This window comes from Dendrobates tinctorius, unplaced genomic scaffold (assembly GCF_039654945.1).
Source record: "Dendrobates tinctorius isolate UK_male_01 unplaced genomic scaffold, ASM3965494v1 ptg000235l, whole genome shotgun sequence".
Classification (NCBI taxonomy): Eukaryota; Metazoa; Chordata; class Amphibia; order Anura; family Dendrobatidae; genus Dendrobates; species Dendrobates tinctorius.
This window is the reverse complement of record NW_027361902.1, coordinates 2,367,191-2,387,927: the sequence shown is the minus strand read 5'-3', so window position 1 is coordinate 2,387,927 and position 20,737 is coordinate 2,367,191. Positions and strand designations below refer to the sequence as shown.

General features: G+C 46.3%; 1 protein-coding gene across 1 annotated transcript in view; it reads right to left on the bottom strand.

Moving 5' to 3' along the window:
• WDR97 (WD repeat domain 97) overlaps positions 1-20,737 on the bottom strand; it is an 850,927-nt gene that overhangs the window by 750,975 nt on the left and 79,215 nt on the right. Inside the window, exon 6 of the mRNA XM_073556560.1 lies at positions 1,641-1,731. Coding sequence (XP_073412661.1) covers positions 1,641-1,731 — 91 coding nt within the window. The remainder of the gene's footprint in view (positions 1-1,640; positions 1,732-20,737) is intronic.

Genomic DNA, 20,737 nt, shown 5'->3' with positions numbered 1-20,737 from the left:
TATGGGGCTGTACTAATAATATCAGCATGCACAATGCCAGGCGTCTGCTGGAGAGATGTAAAGCTCATCACCACTGGACTATGGGGCTGTACTAATAATATCAGAATGCACAATGCCAGGCATCTGCAGGAGAGGTGTAAAGCTTGTCATCACTGGACTATGGGGCTGTACTAATAATATCAGCATGCACAATGCCAGGCGTCTGCTGGAGAGATGTAAAGCTCGTCATCACTGGACTATGGGGCTGTACTAATAATATCAGCATGCACAATGCCAGGCGTCTGCTGGAGAGATGTAAAGCTCGTCATCACTGGACTATGGGGGAGCTGTACTAATAATATCAGCATGCACAATGCCAGGCATCTGCTGGGGAGATGTAAAGCTCGTCATCACTGGACTATGGGGAAGCTGTACTAATAATATCAGAATGCACAATGCCAGGCATCTGCTGGAGAGATGTAAAGCTCGTCATCACTGGACTATGGGGAAGCTGTACTAATAATATCAGAATGCACAATGCCAGGCATCTGCTGGAGAGATGTAAAGCTCGTCATCACTGGACTATGGGGAAGCTGTACTAATAATATCAGCATGCACAATGCCAGGCATCTGCTGGAGAGATGTAAAGCTCGTCATCACTGGACTATGGGGAAGCTGTACTAATAATATCAGAATGCACAATGCCAGGCATCTGCAGGAGAGGTGTAAAGCTCGTCATCACTGGACTATGGGGAAGCTGTACTAATAATATCAGCATGCACAATGCCAGGCGTCTGCTGGAGAGATGTAAAGCTCGTCATCACTGGACTATGGGGCTGTACTAATAATATCAGAATGCACAATGCCAGGCGTCTGCTGGAGAGATGTAAAGCTCGTCATCACTGGACTATGGGGGAGCTGTACTAATAATATCAGCATGCACAATGCCAGGCATCTGCTGGGGAGATGTAAAGCTCGTCATCACTGGACTCTGGAGATGCTGCTCACAGTTATAAGATCAGCAAACACAATGCCAGGCATCTTACTATCAGGAAGTCTCAAGATGGATGTTCTGGGTTTAGCAGATGCCAGAACAGCACTTCCCAGGACACATGGTGCCTCCTGTGTGATGTGGTGGGAGGGGGATGGTCTGGGGCAGTTTTTTTTAGGAATATGGCCCCTTATCTCCTGTGCAGTGTTAACAGAGTACAACACCCAGCACTGCACATACTGTATTTGGCCCTATTTGTCATCTTTGGGATGAACTGGAAGCCAATTATGAACCAGATCTCCAACACCGGAGCTGCTGCAACCCCCCAACCTACTGTCTCCTTCCCCACCATCCTGTAGCATGTAAGCCCGAAAGGGCAGGGTCCTCTCCCCTCTGTATCAGTCTGTCATTGTTACCTTACTGTAAGTGATATCTGTAATTTGAATGTAACCCCTTCTCATGTACAGACCATGGAATCAATGGGGCTATATAAATAAATAATAATAACATCAGGAACTGACCTCATACAAGTGGTAAAATATCTGACAAAGACCCCAAAGTCTCGTGGGAAGAGGAGTGCTCCGTATCACAAGGTTTAATGGTGAGGGGGCCCATACTTTTGCCTATAAGGTGCAGATATTTAAACAATTCATAAAATGAATGACAAGACCTGAGCAGCCGGTTCTCTTCTGTCCAGATCCGGATCATCCTGTCTCTTCCACATGAGACCACTAATCCCAAATCTGGGCTGGAGCAAAGACCTGGAAACAGAAATGGGATAATAAACCCCAACGTCTGGAGCAAACTCAAACTTATAAAACTACCAAGGCGGACGCATTTTAATATATATGAATGTGGAAGAGATGTGTCTGGTTAGCACACTATGGTGTAATGCAGAAGTAGCCCCATGTGTGATGGGAAAGGTGAGGGCATGTGTGGGGGCAGGAGCTTTACAACATTCCTCTCCCCTATGTCATATGTGCCATAAACCTAGCATTGACAATGCAATGTGCCAGATGTCCACCATTCATCCTGGCCTGGAGGAATATGCAGCCATGCATGGTAGATCTTCATCATGGTGATGAGAAGATGTGCCAGATCTACACCACACATTCTGTCCCTTGTCTGGAGGAATTTGCAGCCATGTCTGATGGATCTTCATCATGGTGCTGAGAAGAGATGGGCGAACCGGAACAGTAAAGTTCAGCGACCGTACCGAACACCTACTGTTCGGGCATGGACACAGAGCACGGACTTCATCAGGAAGTCCGTGTTAATATTCGGGTTCTGTCCCCCGAACACTGTGTGTTTGTCACGTTGTCATGTTTATGACAGTGCGGCAATCACCGCTTCTGATCGGCGGTAAAATCATCTCCGCCAGACAGCTACGGTGAGCCCGCAGGTGTGATCGGAGGTATAAAGATTACCACGGTTCACTGGTGTTGGCTGATGGGACTACTGCTCCCATCAGCCGACACAATGTTAGGCGTCGGATTTCTGTCGCTGCACAGCGAGAATCCCGAGCCTTACTTCCAGCGGTCTCCCATCGCAGAGGAGGTTGCTCAGCAAACTCGTCAGTCCAGGCGCTCTGCGCAGACCAGCTCCGTGGGTTTGCTTGCTGCTGCCACCTCTGGCACAGCTATGGCAATACATGCTGCTCAGCAGCGAGATTCTCCAGGGACTAAATCCCCATGTCAGGCCACTGAGCATGCCCATGGAGTGATCTCCCATTGGAGATCGAAGGTCACGTGCTCAGGTCCTGCTCGTGTTCGGATTGGCCCATCCGAGAAGCCAGGAAGGTCCCGGACGCTCGCAGCTATAAAAGGTTCGCATGATCGCTTGGCCATGAGCTTGGTAACCTTGGTAACCCTCATCAAGAAGGGTGCAAACCCCAAGTTGTGGTCAAAACCTGTCTCCAAGGCCTTCCCCTCTATTATGGGGATATGTCAAAAGTAAAAGAAAAGTCAAAGATGCTATAGGATTTTTACAGGATGAAAATGATGAAATGGTAAGACAGGATGTTGAGAAGGCCGAACTTTTAAATTCCTATTTTGCATCTGTTTTCTCTCAGAAAGGAAAAGTAACATCAACTGTTATTCACTGTCCTATTAAGGGAATAGAAGAATCCAGGATATCTATAAACAGAAAGATAGTGAGAAAACACTTAGCCAACCTAAATTAATTCAAGTCTCCAGGTCCAGATGAATTACACCCCAGAGTACTGAAGGAGATAGCAGAAGAAATTTTTGAACCCCTCTCTATAATCTTTGAAAATTCTTGGAGAACAGGAGAAGTGCCAGAAGACTGGAGAAGAGCAAATGTTCCTATCTTCAAAAAGGGGAAGAAGGTGGACCCAGGCAACTATAGGCCGGTGAGTCTGACTTCTATACCAGGAAAGATCTTTGAACAAATTATTAAACAACATGTATGTTAGTACCTGGATAAGAATGAAGTGATTAAACAGAGTCAGCATGGGTTTGTAACTAATAAGTCATGTCAGACTAACTTAATTTCCTTCTATGACGGAATCACTGATTGGGTGGATCAAGGAAATGCTGTAGATATAGTATATCTTGACTTCAGCAAAGCATTTGACAAAGTATCTCATACAATCCTTATTGAAAAAAATGACTAAGTATGGAATGGACAAGGCAACTGTTAGGTGGATTCATAACTGGCTTAGTGATCGGACCCAAAGAGTGGTCGTAAATGGCTGCACATCCAGTTGGAAGAATGTCTCAAGTGGGGTACCACAGGGCTCTGTCCTGGGCCCTGTATTGTTCAACATCTTTATCAATGATTTAGATGAAGGAATTGAGGGTAAACTGATTAAATTTGCTGATGACACAAAGCTAGGAGGGATAGCTAATACTAGAGAAGAGAGAGAGAGGATTCAAAAAGATATAAATAAACTGGAGAAGTGGGCAGCAACTAACAGAATGGTTTCTAACAGGGAAAAATGCAAAGTACTACATCTGGGCAATAAAAATGAAAAAAGCATATATAGAATGGGAGGAATAGGGCTAAGTGACAGCACATGTGAAAAAGACTTGGGTATACTAATAGATCACAGACTGAATATGAGTTAACAGTGTGATGCAGCAACAAAAAAGGCAAATGCAATTCTAGGATGTATTAACAGAAGCATACAGTCTAGATCACGTGAAGTCATTATTTCCCTCTACTCCTCTTTGGTCAGACCTCATCTGGAATATTGTGTCCAGTTTTGGGCACCACATTTTAAAAAAGACATCAACAAACTGGAGCAAATTCAGAAAAGAGCAACCAGAATGGTGACCGGTCTGCAAACCCTGTCTTATGAGGAAAGGTTGCAGGATTTGGGATTGTTTAGTTTGCAAAAGAGAAGACTGAGAGGAGACTTAATAGATGTCTTCAAATATCTCAAGGGCTGTCACATTGTAGAAGGATCAACTTTATTCTCATTTGCACAAGGAAAGACTAGAAGCAATGGGATGAAACTGAATGGGAGGAGACACAGATTAGATATTAGAAAAAACTTTTTGACAGAGTGATCAATGAGTGGAACAAGCTGCCATGAGAAGTGGTGAGTTCTCCTTCAATGGAAGTCTTCAAACAGAGGCTGGACAGACATCTGACTGGGATGATTTAGCGAATCCTGCTTTGAGCAGGGGGTTGGACCAGATGGCCCAGGAGGTCCCTTCCAACTCTACGATTCTAAATCCCATTTCGATAGCGCTCCCATTCTACATCACCCCAATGTGGATAAACCCTTCATTCTGGAGGTGGATGCCTCTTCCGTCGGTGCTGGAGTGGTCCTGTTCCAGAAGGACTCACAAGGTCGGAAGCACCCATGCTTCTTCTCCAAGACCTTCACACCGGCGGAGAGGAATTATTACATCGGGGACAGGGAGTTGCTAGCAATGAAGTTGGCCTTTTCAGAGTGGAGACACCTCCTGGAGGGGGCTCACCACCCTTTCCAGGTGTTTACCGACCACAAGAATTTGGTCTATTTACAAACAGCCCAGCGGTTGAATTCTCGCCAGGCCAGATGGTCCTTGTACTTCTCCCGATTCCACTTCACCCTGCATTTTCTCTCCGGGGAGAAGAACATCCGGGCCGATGCTCTCTCCCGCTCCGTGGTGTCATCGGAGGAGGAGGAGCCTCGGCTGATAGTCCCATCTGAGAGCCTGAGGACCGTGGCTACGGTCGCCCTCGAGTCTGTACCTCCAGGCAAGACTTTTGTCCCTGCCCATCTGCGACCGGAGGTCCTCTCTTGGGCTCATTCGTCCAGGCTGGGTGGACATTTTGGGACCAAACGGACCTCTGAGCTTCTGGCGAGGACGTACTGGTGGCCGCATATGGCCCGTGACGTCAGCGACTATATATGGGCGTGCGTCTCTTGCACCCAGAATCGGTCCTCTCGGCAGTGGCCCGCTGGGTTACTCTATCCTCTGCCGGTTGCTGACAGGCCCTGGGAGATGGTCGGTATGGACTCTGTGGTGGGTCTGCCCAAGTCCAGTGGCAGCATCGTCTTTTGGGTGGTCACCGATTATTTCTCCAAGATGGTGCATCTGGTACCACTCTCTCGGCTACCTTTGGCACGGGGGCCTGGCAGCGTTGTTTATTTAACATGTTTTCCGCCTGCACGGCATGCCGGATAAGATTGTCAGCGACTGGGGTCCTCAGTTTGTGTCTCGGTTCTGGAGAGAGCTCTGTTCTCTGCTCAGCATAGAGCTAAATCTCTCCTCGGCCTATCATCCCGAGACGAATGGGTTGGTTGAGAGAGCCAATCAGACCCTGGTGACATATCTGCGACATTTTGTCTCGTCCAGGCAGGATGATTGGGCACCCTTGCTGCCGTGGGCGGAGTTCGCCTTGAACAACGCTGTGGCCGACACCACCTGTCAGACCCCATTCCTCTTAAATTACGGCCAGCATCCGCGCATCCCCGTGCCCATGCCCGTGTCGTCCACCAACTCTAGGGTGGCAGACTGGGCGGTGGAGGCACGTGACATTTGGGATCGCATGCAGGATGCTATCCGGGCCTCCAAGGAGAGAATGAGGTCCTCCACTGACACTCGCCGGCGCCCGGCTCTGACCTTCGCTCCTGGCGACTTAGTGTGGCTCTCTGCTCGAAACATCAGGCTGCGGGTGGAATCCGCTAAGTTTGCGTCGCGCTATATTGGCCCTTTCAAGGTCCTCGAGCAGATCAACCCTGTGGTCTACAGCCTGGCTCTTCCACCACACTTGGCTATCTCGGACACGTTTCATGTGTCTCTCCTTAAGCCGGTGCACATGTCCCGGTTTTCTGAGACATCTGCTGGGACATCAGACCTGTTGTCAGACGAGTTTGAGGTCAATGCCATCGTGGGATGCAAGATGATGCGGGGCAAAAAGTTTTACTTGGTGGATTGGAAGGGTCATGGTCCAGAGGCTTGGACCTGGGAGCCGGTGGAGAACATCCACTCTCCTCATTGCGGAATTTGAGCGGAGTGAGGCTCAGAGAGGGGGGCCCTAGGAGGGGGGGTAATGTTAAGCGTCGGATTTCTGTCACTGCACAGCGAGAATCCCGAGCCTTACTTCCAGCGGTCTTCTATTTCTCTCCAGCCGCAGAGGAGGTTGCTCAGCAAACTCGTCGGTCCAGGCGCGCTGCCCAGACCAGCTCCGTGGGTTTGCTTGCTGCTGCCACCTCTGGCACAGCTATGGCAATACATGCTGCTCAGCAGCGAGATTCTCTAGGGACTAAGTCCCCATGTCAGGCCACTGAGCATGCCCGTGGAGTGATCTCCCATTGGAGATCGAAGGTCACGTGCTCAGGTCCTGCTCGTGTTCGGATTGGCCCATCCGAGAAGCCAGGAAGGTCCCGGACGCTCACGGCTATAAAAGGTTCGCATGGCCGCTCGGCCACGCACTAGGATAGCCTGTATTTTCAGTCTATAAGGAGTGAGTGGTATAATTAACAGAAATCCCATGTAGATTGCTCAGTTACCAATGGGTGATATCAAAACAATTTGTTCACCTACGGCATAAGCCACATCAGCTCCTATAATCCATTGAAAACCAGAAAAAAGAGAGCAAGCGATGACTTGCAAAAATATCAATAATTTTTATTATTAAATAGCATACAAAAAGTGCACAAAATCATGTTGAAGTGTCAATTTGACGCAGATGAATACACAGCCGACCAACCCCCCCCTCTCCATTCAAGATGGAAACAATGTCCTCATATATATATTCAGAATATAATGCTTAAGAAGTGGAAGCGCCAATTGTAATGCCACCCGGCAATGAGTTAATGGCCATGTGGCTCAGGTTATTCCAAAACCATTCTGAGCAGAGCTCAGAATCATTGGGAGAAGTAAATATCATCCTTTTAATGCAGGGAGTCTAAGTACAAATAAAGGCAAACACCACTAAAAAACAGAAGTAATTAGGATCTTACCAGAAGATGGGGAGGAGAGGGGGAACGTCTGGCAGTGACCCCCGACGCGCGTTTTGCGGTGCTAGACGGCTGCTTTACCAAGGAGATGGTGATTAGCTCTCCACAGGACCTTTAATTACCCTGTGACCTCAGTCACATGATCGGAATCGTCCAATCAGCGCGGCATCATCGGCGCATGCGCTCTGAGGTCGGCAGGACCTGCTGCACAGAACAGGTATCATGCTGGACACCGGTCAAAATGGCCAAAACGTCCGTGTGCAGCATAAAAACACCCATCTGCCAGCAGTATCCATACCGCCACAGAGAGATGCGCACAGCCGCTTGTGATCATATGAAATGGACAAGGATCCCCACAGTCCACAACAGAAATATCATTACTTTTAAAGGGGTCATGAGCATACAAAAAAATCATCATCATATGTATACCGTATTTTTCGCTTTATAAGACGCTCCGGATTATAAGACGCACCCCAAATTTTGTGGAGAAAAATAGGAAAAAACTTTTTTTTAATAAAATGGTAGTGCATCCTATAATCCATGCATCTTATTGCTTACTAGGGGTGGTGATGGAGGAGGCCGGAGTGGGACATTGCTGCTGGGATGAGGGGGTGTTTTGATGTGCAGCGTGCCGCTGCCGGTGTCTGATACTGCCGCCGCCCTCTGTCCCCTGATGCTTGCCACCACCGCCATTCTCTGTCCCCCGGTGCCTGCTTGCCACCACCGCCGCACTCTGTCCCCCAGTGCTTGCCACCACTGCCGCGCTCCGTCCCCCGGTTCTTTCAGTGCTGAAATCTCATCTCCCGAGATTTCAGTGCCGAGATGTCCATCTGCTCATGCATGGTGGCCATTTTCCAGGAAGAAAGACACAGGAAAGCAGGCATGGAGCGGCAGAGACCCCCCACGCTGAACGGGACAGAGAGCGGCGGCGGAATAAACTACGGGGGGACAGGAGCGCGGCGGTGGCGGTAAGAACCGGCAGACAGTGCAGCGGCAGCATCAGGGCACAGAGTGCCGCGGCAAGTACCCTCAGCGGCAGTGCAACGGTATATCCTCTTTGTAAGACGCACCCCCTTTTTCCCCTCAATTTTGGGGGAAAAAAGTCAGTTTTACAAAGCGGAAAATACGGTATATATCTATGTAAACGTACATCTTATATAACATGAGTAGAAACCTAATCTCACTTATCAAGTACATCAAACATATAACATATATAAAATATCATAAAGTATACCCAAGAGCATACAAAAACCGCTAGATCCAATTCTAAATAGAACTAATACCCTCACAATTATCTTATTATCTTCTCATATATGAGGACAAATATCCATAGGATCATGCTGGCAGTAATCAAGATATTTAAAAGAAGCTCATGGCATACAAAAAACATCCCATGTATGTAAATGTACATCACATATAGCATAACTGATAGACGGATCTCCCATATGAAGCACATCAATTATGTAGAATAACCAAATAACAAAAATATGGTCATGATTCCCCCAACTTCATGGGCTGCTGGGTCCATTTCACACAATTCTGGTACAGGGAGATGATCCAGGGAGAGACACAGTATCCTCAAGGTCACTAAATGCAAAATTATTGACATATAGAAAAAAATTAGTGAATAAAATATATCTAAAAACAAATAAAAACACACTGCCAGAGAAAAGAGGAGGAGTGTGAAGTGGATGTGCAGAGGAAAATAGACAGGAGAATTCCTCATTATATATATATATATATATATATATATATTATATACCAAATATATCCATATAACCATATAGAACATGACATAAAGAAATGCGCAGAAAAACGTACTATGAAGTGGGAATCCAATGACAAAAAATGTCAAAGGCCCCATTGATGCCTGATGAGTATATCTCCAAATTCTATAAAAATGGAGAGAAACTCAAAGATTCATTGAGTCCATTTGGGGTCATTGTGTCAAGTTGGACAATCCACCTGACTTCCATTTGTGACAGGATCTTTTTGTTGTCACCCCCCCCGATCCCCATATGGAGAGCATCAATCCCTCTAATCTTTAATAAGGCCGCATCACTGTTATGACATGCTCTGAAATGTCGGGGAATGGTTTTCAGATCCCCAATATCGGACACTGTCCTGACTTCGCCAATGTCCCGCACATGCTCACGCACTCGGATCCTAAGTTCTCTTGTCGTCAGACCCACATATATTTTGGACAAGGGCACGTGTAAATCAAGTTTGAAGTTCCACAAGAAATTCTTTGTCTAATCTGGAATTCCCTTGTCCCATCAGATGAACTAAAACTTGAGCAGCGCAGGACATTGGCGCAAGCCAGACAGTGACCCCATGAAAATTAACTATGGTGAATTTAAACTGCGGTTAACTCGCCTCTGCACAATGAGACTTTCACACGGTGCTAGCGAGGATCTCACTGAGGTCACCGTAGTTCAGCTCAGCTGGTATCGCAGCCTCAGTGACTGGCAGTAACCTCAATGACGTCACTGCTAGTCACTGATGCTGCGCTCAAAGCAGCTCATTCACCAGTGGTTCTCCACCCAGACGGTCGAATCTCGGGACCGTCCAGGTAGAAAACGGTTTATCCCTCAGGCATGGATTATGGTGTGCGACAGAATGATAGACAGGTGAGGGATATTGTTGTTTTTTATTTTTGGTTTATTACAGGAGACGAGGGATTCAATGGCATTAGGTGTTAGGTGAGTATAACTGTGTCTGTTATTTTTAAATTAAGTAAAAGTGGTTTGTTTTATTTCAAACAAAAGACTTTACTCTGGCTGTGTCTTTATTTACTACATAACTATAGGATTAGTAATGGATAGGTGTCATGCTGGTGCCTTGGCTGGCTGGCGTGAGCGAGGGGGTTGTGGCCTCACTGTGCCACAAACCAGACTACCCTGGAAGGGGCGTGACTAAGACAGCTACCTCGGTCTTCGCTGGAGCCTCTGATAGTGAGGTCAGGCTTGTGTGGCAGGCAGCTGACAGGTGCCACTCCAGGCTAGTGTCTAGCTGTGGCTGCTGATCCCACTGGGGGACAGGACACTTGGACAGGTGCGACTGACAGGCAGGCAGGTGGGCACGGCAGGCACGGCTGGTACCCAGGCAGGCACGGATGAGACAGGGCAGGCAGGCAAGGCTGAGACAAAGGGCAGGCAAGCACGGCTGAGACACAGGGCAGGCAGGCACGGCTGAGACACAGGGCAGGCAGGCATGGCTGAGACAAAGGGCAGGCAAGCACGGCTGAGACACAGGGCAGGCAGGCACGGCTAAGACACAAGGAAGGCAGGCACGGCTGAGACACAAGACATGCAGGAGTGGTATATGAAGGAACAGGTAGAGACCTGTTCACACAGCAGGTGCAGGTACTGGAACAGACAGGAAGGAGTGGAGTATGAAAGAACAGGTTTGGACCTGTTCACACAGGAGGTGCAGGTACGGGTACTGACAGGAAGAAGTGCAGTATGACGGGACAGGTTTGGACCTGTTCACACAGGAGGAGAGCCGCAAGGGTGCGGAGCACAGGCAGAACCGCAAGGGTGCGGAGCACAGGCAGAGCCGCAAGGGTACAAAGCACAGGCAGAGCCGCAAGGGTACGAAGCACAGGCAGAACCGCAGGAGTTCTAGCGACCATGCTATTTTAGAATTTTGGATAACTAGAGGCGGAAGACCTGTGAAGACTCAGACGTCAAGGTTAGATTTCAGAAAGGCAGATTTTAAGGGATTCAGAAAGAGAATTGGAGGGATCCAATGGCTGGATATCCTTAAAGACAAAAATGTCCAGGAAGGATGGGAAATCTTGAAAAATGAAATTCTCAAAGCACAGTTGTTAACAATTCCGAAAAGAGGGAAGAATAGGAAGCATTTAAGGAAACCAGGATGGATGAACACAGAACTTAAGCACATGCTAAAAAGGAAGAAAAAAATGTTTATAAAATGGAAAGAGGGAGGCATATCTAAAGAAGAATATAATGCTGTCTGCAGAACCTGCAGGGCACAAATCAGATTAGCTAAAGCTGAAAATGAATTGAGGCTTGCAAGAGATGTCAAAAGCAATAATAAAGGATTTTGGGGATATGTCAAAAGTAAAAGAAAAGTCAAAGATGCTATATGATTTTTACAGGATGAAAATGATGAAATGGTAAGACAGGATGTTGAGAAGGCTGAACTTTTAAATTCCTATTTTGCATCTGTTTTCTCTCAGAAAGGAAATGTAACATCAACTGTTATTCACTGTCCTATTAAGGGAATAGAAGAATCCAGGATATCTATAAACATAAAGATAGTGAGGAAACACTTAGCTAACCTAAATGAATTCAAGTCTCCAGGTCCAGATGAATTACACCCCAGAGTACTGAAGGAGATAGCAGAAGAAATTTTTGAACTCCTCTCCATAATCTTTGAAAATTCTTGGAGAACAGGAGAAGTGCCAGAAGGCTGGAGAAGAGCAAATGTTGTTCCTATCTTCAAAAAGGGGAAGAAGGTGGACCCAGGCAACTATAGGCCGGTGAGTCTGACTTCTATACCAGGAAAGATCTTTGAACAAATTATTAAACAACATGTATGTCAATACCTGGATAAGAATGAAGTGATTAAACAGAGTCAGCATGGGTTTGTAACTAATAAGTAATGTCAGACTAATTTAATTTCCTTCTATGACGGTATTACTGATTGGGTGGATCAAGGAAATGCTGTAGATATAGTATATCTTGACTTCAGCAAAGCATTTGACAAAGTCTCTCATACAATCCTTATTGAAAAAATGACTAAGTATGGAATGGACAAGGCAACTGTTAGGTGGATTCATAACTGGCTTAGTGATCGGACCCAAAGAGTGGTCGTAAATGGCTGCACATCCAGTTGGAAGAATGTCTCAAGTAGGATACCACAGGGCTCTGTCCTGGGCCCTGTATTGTTCAACATCTTTATCAACGATTTAGATGAAGGAATTGAGGGTAAACTGATTAAATTTGCTGATGACACAAAGCTAGGAGCAAGTTCAGAAAAGAGCGACCAGAATGGTGACCGGTCTGCAAACCCTGTCTTATGAGGAAAGGTTGCAGGATTTGGGAATGTTTAGTTTGCAAAAGAGAAGACTGAGAGGAGACTTAATAGCTGTCTACAAATATCTAAAGGGCTGTCACATTGTAGAAGGATCAACTTTATTCTCATTTGCACAAGGAAAGACTAGAAGCAATGGGATGAAACTGAATGGGAGGAGACACAGATTAGATATTAGAAAAAACTTTTTGACAGTTAGAGTGATCAATGAGTGGAACAGGCTGCCACGAGAAGTGGTGAGTTCTTCTTCAATGGAAGTCTTCAAACAGAGGCTGGACAGACATCTGACTGGGATGATTTAGCGAATCCTGCTTTGAGCAGGGGGTTAGACCAGATGGCCCAGGAGGTCCCTTCCAACTCTACGATTCTATGATTCTATGATTCTATGGAGCACAGGCAGACGGAGAGGACAAAAGGAAAGACACAGCAGGGAAAAGAGCCACAGACAAGGAAACAGAGGTAAGACAGAGTTCAGACAAGGTAACTGTACGAGACAAGATACAAGACTAAAGACACAGGGACCAGGAAATACTGCCTCCTGGTGGGCAGAGAGGACATGTACAAGACAAGGCTAGAACAAAGACACAGAGACCAGGATAAGAAAAGGCAAGGAATAATAGCACAGGGACCAGGATATTCTGCCTCCTGGAGGGTGGACGGAGGTACTAGGCAAGGTACAGAGACTAGGAATAAAGACAAAACATAGGACAGGACCTGGCTTAGCAGCGAGACACTAACTGAGTTAAAGCTTTGCTAAGGCAGCTACCACTGGGTGGAGCTGCCCTAAATACTAGAGGTCTCTTGGTAGTTGGCCAGGGACACATTAGACAGGTGCACCCTGACTCCATAAGAACAAGAGTTCTAGCGCCGCCCCCCTGTGCACACAGCCAGGAATTATGCAGAGAGCAGGCAGGAAGCAAGAGGCACACATGGAGCCGGCAGCAGACAGATCACACAGCAAGGCCTGGAGCAGTGAGTAAGTTGGTGTGTGGGGGATGGGAGGCCATGCAGTGATGCCGGCAGGGTTGTTACAATAGGTGTCTTATAGATGCATCTCCATTACTAATCTGTGGGGTTAATGTGACTGGACAATACAAAGGTGACATCAACCCCACAAATATCAATATCCATTACCCCTTACCAGCCTGAGAATACCAGCCCCCAGCTATCTGTTTTAGCAAGGCTGATTGTCAAAAATAGGGGGATCCCATATCATTTATTTATTTAAATAATTAAAAAATAGGGTGTGGGGTTCCCTCTATTATTGATAACCAACCTTGCTGAAGCTGACAGCTGAGGGTTGCAGCCCCCAGCTGTGAGTTTTGCTTAGAGCAGTAGTCACATCAGCTGACACCAGTGACCGGAGGTAAATTTTATACCTCCGATCACAGCTGTGAGCTCACGCTGTCATCTGACAGCGTGGGAACTGTGACTGTGATCAGAAGCAGTGTTTGCCGTGCGGTCATGCACATGACAGCGTGGCAAACACTGGATGTTTGGGTCACCCATTCAAGTGAATGGGGTCCGGGTACTGTTCTGGTACCCAAACCCGAACTTTTTGTTACTGTTCAGCCGAACTAGCCATACCCAAACATCCAGGTATCCACCCATCTGTAGTGCTGAGGAGATGTGCCAGATCTACACCACACACCCTGTCCCTGGTCTGGAGGAATCTACCGCCATATCCAATGGATCTTCACTATGGCGCTGACAAGATGTGTCTGATCTACACCATATACCCTGGTCTGGAAGAATCTGCAGCCATGCCTGGAGGATCTTCATCATGGTGCTGAGGAAATGCGCGGGATCTACACCACACACCCTGACCCTGGTCTGGAAGAATCTGCAGCCATGCCTGGAGGATCTTCATCATGGTGCTGAGAAGATGTGCCAGATCTACACCACACACCCTGTCTCTGGTCTGAAGGAATCCGCAGCCATGTCCAGTGGATCTGCACCATGGTGCTAATGAGATATGCTAGATCTTCTGCGTTGTCCACTCCTATACTCCAGCGACATCCTCCGAAATCTATCTCTGCCCAAGAACATCAGTGTGGGAACAGAGGAGGAAACCGAACTATGTAGTCAAATAATTAGAGGTACAGTACATAATCAATCAGTGATACTGTACAAAATTTATTGGAGACAAAAAAAGCAATGGATAAAAGCACGGTGTTAGGCTGGTTTCACATTTGCGTCTATTTGCACAGCGTTTCATCTGCAGCAATCCATATGGGTCATGTTTCCCTATCATTAACATGGTGTACGCAGGGGCATGCGTATGCATCAGCGTACGCATGCGTTGTTTTTCGGTGTGCGGCGGGGTCCAGCGAACGCATCATGTTGGATTTTTGGAAGCGGCAAAAATCTGTAAAATATGCGCAGTCATGCGCATGCGGATGAGTGCGTCAAATAAACCATTACTGTCTATGGGAACGCATGCGTACGCAAGGACATGCGTACACACCTGCGTTCTATACGCATGCATTTCTTTTAATGAGTTGGTCCAGGAAGTGATTCATCTACCTGATAATTGAGAGCTCTATAAAAGGAAGTGTGGACACAGCAAGGCCATAACTCTCTGGACTCTGGATGATACCACAACACTGGCTATGTAAGTATAGAACCTTAGGAAAGGTCACCCATCCTCACTGCTGTTTGTACTTTCTATTAAATTTTTTTCTGTTTAAATTTAGACGTGTCGCTTGGCCTGGTACAGTGATTGGCTCCTGGTGTAGCGGGTTTTTCCAGGTTGTCTCCTGGTGCTGCTTTCTGTCGTGGTGAGGACAACACTGTCTATGTAAGTATAGAATCTTTGGAAATGTCTGTCTCTCTGAATGCTTTTTCTGTTCCTTGTAGACTGGCCGACTCTCTGGTGCAGTGGGTGTCTCCTGGTGCAGCAGTTTTCCTGTGGTTGGCTCCTGTTCCTGCTGTCTGTTCCTGGCCTGTGCTGACTGCTGTGGTGTTGGACTACTGCCTGTAATGTAAGTATTGCTGTCCTTTTTTTGTGGGGGGGGGTCTACACTGTTTTTGGATCTTTACAAGTTTAATTTTTCTTCTGTTCTTTTCTGTAGTGTTTCACTTGGCTGCTGCCTGCTCTTCAAAATGTCCTCAAGCGAAGAACTGACTTCTTCCCAGGGTGGACCCGACAAAGATTATGTAATCCCATCATTTGCTAGACTGATTGGTATGTAGTGACTGGCAATACTCCACATGTGTTAATTCATGTAATTTCTTTGCAGGTACCTGGCAGTGATGAAGAGCAGGAGCAGTCAAGAGGGAAATGAAGCTTCCCAGGATCATCGGGCCCATGTATCTCAGGAGGAAAGATGGGGTGTAAATATTCCTTTCATCAGAGTTGTAATACAATTTTTTTTTTCAGTTTTACTTAAAATTCTTTTTTTCTATTTTATCTATAGGTTTCACAACAGGAAGAAGCCACACTGGATATTGAGAATGAGCAACTAATCCACCTTGTGCAAGAGCGAGTACCGTTGTGGGACACCCGTGACCGTCAGCACTCCGACAATGTGGTGATTTGACGGCTCTGGGAAGAAGTGGCGACATTGCTGCTGCCTGGTTGGGACTGTGCCACGCCACGTGCCAGAAATGATTTTGGTAAGTATTGCAATGTGGTCTGAAGCGGCTGTGAACCTGTTAAAGTATGTGCACTGTTTTCTAATTCTTTCTATTTTTCCCCTTCACAGTGAAGAGAATCAAAATCCATTGGCGCTCAATGAAGGACCGCTCCAACAAGGACATGAGAGAGGAGGTTCAGGTTCGAAGTGGTTCTGCTGCCAGGTTCAGAAAATACAAAAACCACCTTGACCTTGCCTTTCTGAGGCCTGCGCTTGCTCACCGAACGTAAGTATATACTTTTTTTTTTTTCTTTTTACTAATGTTTATTTTTTTTCCACACACAGAACCTGGTGCAGCACAACACAACCCGGAGACTCCTCGGCTGAAGTGGCCCCTCATCTACCAGCCACTGAACAGACGCAGTCCCAATCATCCACCACCGATGGAGCAACCTTGCAGGCTTCACAGGCTGGGGAAGAGGCAGCCGGTCCATCAGATTTTCCACTCTCCCAGCCCTCTGCCGCTGCTTTTGCTGGATCTTCTCGTCAACAGCAGAGGACCTGGGAGAGGTCACGCATGCCCGAGTTTCTTCAATTAAGCTCGGTCTTCCAGCATGAGGTTAGGTTGATTGCTGACAGAGTCAAGAGTGGGTTCAAGGAAGTCAACAATCACCTAGATCGCTTGTAAGCCGACCATGATAGACCGGCGCAACATTTTTTTCTGCAATTGAGTGGAGCGTGTCGGAAAACCTTATACCTCAACTCCAGCTGTCCGTCATGCAGGTTTGCCAGGTTGCTTACAGCCATGCATTACAGCAGCAGCAGTACCAGCAGCAGTCTCACAATCCTACACTCAACGGGCCGGAGGATACTACCAGCAGCAAATCTACTATCCAGCTCCCACAGCACCGAACTATCCACCACCACCGCCTCCAGTTCACAGAGCGACCACGCTACCAAGTCCTTCAAACCTGCAGCTGGCAGCATCCACCATGCTCCAGAGTACAGCACCCCTGCAGCCATCAGGATCAACGATGATGCCTAGTCCACCACCCCTAATGTGGCCCAGTCCAACACCATGCCAGATGACTGCTACAGAGCTCAGCACTCCCATTCGGCCACGAAAAGTAAGGTCTCAAAAAGAAAAAAATCTTGACATCAGGACCAAAACCAGGAGCCAAAAAAATCTGGCCATCTTGAACCCACCACCTCCACCTACCAATTTGTCACTACCTTCCCTTGTGTCTGTCTGTTCCTTCCAGTTTGTCTATCGATTCCCATGATTCCACTTTGTCATCTATCCCCAATGTCTCCACTGTCATCCCTGATCCAATCCTTCAATTGGATGACCCTTCCTCTGTAACCCCTTCCTCATCAACTACCACCCAATCCTCACAGCTCCACACCCCCAAGGGCCTACCCATTTCACCCTCACGTAAACCTCGAAGAAAAAACATATCACCCCAACCTTATTCCTTTTAAAAAAAAAGAAAAAAAAGCTGAAAATAAAAGATGTTGTATTTTGTTACCACTATATCTTGTGTTTTTTTTATCTTTATGCGCCGCCGACACAAACACACTTGTTTTTTGAGGTAAGGTACACACTTTTTTTTGGATGGAGGGTAGTTTATATTTAAATCAGTAAACATTAGGGGTAAATTATTACATGTACATGTTAACATCACAGGTACATTTAAACATAACAGGTATGTAATATTTGACCTTACAGGTACAAAACATAACAGGTACATTTAACTTAGCGGCTTAAATCATTTAGTCTTGCCACACGTCAATTAACTGAAACAAAGTAAGCGGCAAACTTATCCCTCATCTGGGCAACTTCCACACTGGTTCTCAGAGGGTGGTTCTCCAGTAGTCAGGAATCTGCAGGAAAAAAAATGAAAAACAAAAATCAGTACACTGCTTAGGGTTAGAGATAGGGTTAGGGATAGGGTTATTTGTGACAGGAGATTCTTTTTCAATACTACGTAACTCAGGGTGACTAAGAGACGTTCCTCAGCAGGAATTGCTTGCCGGAGCTGTGTGTCCTGCCTGGCGATGGCTCCTTGGACACATAGCAGCAAGTCATGGAAGCTCTGTTGCGACATCGTCGTGTAGTCAAAAAACTTCTCCGGGTGTTGTCAATAGCAACAACGAGGTCTTCTCAGTCTCTCTCTTCTTCTGTGTTCTTGATAAGCAAAAGGAAAGGCAGCAGCCAACTTCAATTGTAAATCCAGATCTTCTAGAAAGCTGCCCAGGTCAAAATCCATCTTGCAGCTAGAAACAGCAGCCAAAGACGAGGATTTCCTCAGTGCAGTGTGTCTATATATATATAGAAATCCCATAAGACGTGCCTACTGGGTGTCTGATCTCAAGGAAAAGCTACTGGAAAAAAATGGAAATTTCTAATGCATGGGCATAAAAAAACCCGCAAGAACGCATGCAAAAACGCATACACACGCATGTAAACGCTGCGATTTTTTGCCGTCATGCGTAAGATGATGCGGATAAAAAATGCTGCATAAACATGCGTTTGCATGTCTTTTTGCATGCGTTTGAGAATGCGGATGATACGCTGCGGATTCAAACGCAAATGTGAACCTAGCCTTAACGACACAAAAGTGTGAACCCGCCCAGTACACTGTTGACCAAAACGTGCTGACAAAAAATAAAAGCAGATCACAAGTAATGCAAAAGGCGCACGCAAAACTATATATATATATATACAGTGGGGCAAAAAAGTATTTAGTCAGTCAGCAATAGTGCAAGTTCCACCACTTAAAAAGATGAGAGGCGTCTGTAATTTACATCATAGGTAGACCTCAACTATGGGAGACAAACTGAGAAAAAAAAATCCAGAAAATCACATTGTCTGTTTTTTTTACATTTTATTTGCATATTATGGTGGAAAATAAGTATTTGGTCAGAAACAAAATTTCATCTCAATACTTTGTGATATATCCTTTGTTGGCAATGACAGAGGTCAAACGTTTTCTGTAAGTCTTCACAAGGTTGCCACACACTGTTGTTGGTATGTTGGCCCATTCCTCCATGCAGATCTCCTCTAGAGCAGTGATGTTTTTGGCTTTTCGCTTGGCAACACGGACTTTCAACTCCCTCCAAAGGTTTTCTATAGGGTTGAGATCTGGAGACTGGCTAGGCCACTCCAGGACCTTGAAATGCTTCTTACGAAGCCACTCCTTCGTTGCCCTGGCGGTGTGCTTTGGATCATTGTCATGTTGAAAGACCCAGCCACGTTTCATATTCAATGCCCTTGCTGATGGAAGGAGGTTTGCACTCAAAATCTCACGATACATGGCCCCATTCATTCTTTCATGTACCCGGATCAGTCGTCCTGGCCCCTTTGCAGAGAAACAGCCCCAAAGCATGATGTTTCCACCACCATGCTTTACAGTAGGTATGGTGTTTGATGGATGCAACTCAGTATTCTTTTTCCTCCAAACACGACAAGTTGTGTTTCTACCAAACAGTTCAAGTTTGGTTTCATCAGACCATAGGACATTCTCCCAAAACTCCTCTGGATCATCCAAATGCTCTCTAGCAAACTTCAGACGGGCCCGGACATGTACAGGTTTAAGCAGTGGCACACGTCTGGCACTGCAGGATCTGAGTCCATGGTGGCGTAGTGTGTTACTTATGGTAGGCCTTGTTACATTGGTCCCAGCTCTCTGCAGTTCATTCACTAGGTCCCCCCGCGTGGTTCTGGGATTTTTGCTCACCGTTCTTGTGATCATTCTGACCCCACGGGGTGGGATTTTGCGTGGAGCACCAGATCGAGGGAGATTATCAGTGGTCTTGTATGTCTTCCATTTTCTAATTATTGCTCCCACAGTTGATTTCTTCACTCCAAGCTGGTTGGCTATTGCAGATTCAGTCTTCCCAGCCTGGTGCAGGGCTACAATTTTGTTTCTGGTGTCCTTTGACAGCTCTTTGGTCTTCACCATAGTGGAGTTTGGAGTCAGACTGTTTGAGGGTGTGCACAGGTGTCTTTTTATACTGATAACAAGTTTAAACAGGTGCCATTACTACAGGTAATAAGTGGAGGAAAGAGGAGACTCTTAAAGAAGAAGTTACAGGTCTGTGAGAGCCAGAAATCTTGATTGCTTGTTTCTGACCAAATACTTATTTTCCACCATAATATGCAAATAAAATGAAAAAAAACCAGACAATGTGATTTTCTGGATTTTTTTTCTCAGTTTGTCTCCCATAGTTGAGGTCTACCTATGATGTAAATTACAGACGCCTCTCATCTTTTTAAGTGGTGGAACTTGCACTATTGCTGACTGACTAAATACTTTTTTGCCCCACTGTATATACACACATACACACACAGTATATGATACAGAGAACAGATATACATATTTTTTATATACAGTATATGTATGCAGGACACAATAATACGTACTGTGATAAAACACTCCGGGATCGCCTTTGCTGGGGTCAAAGGTCACGTGTGTTCAGCATGAAACTCAGGCGCACAGCCGGGGTCCGGGTATAACTGACACTGGGTCAGGTTTATTAACGGTGAAAGCAATGCATAAAGGAAATAAAACATAAAACAAATCCTTGCCTGTCCGGCACTAACTAAACAATGGACAACCTAACTACCAACTGGCGGGCTTCTCCCGTCCAGCCAAACCACAGTTGCAGTGGGCACTGCTCTCACTCACGTGTGTCTCTCACACA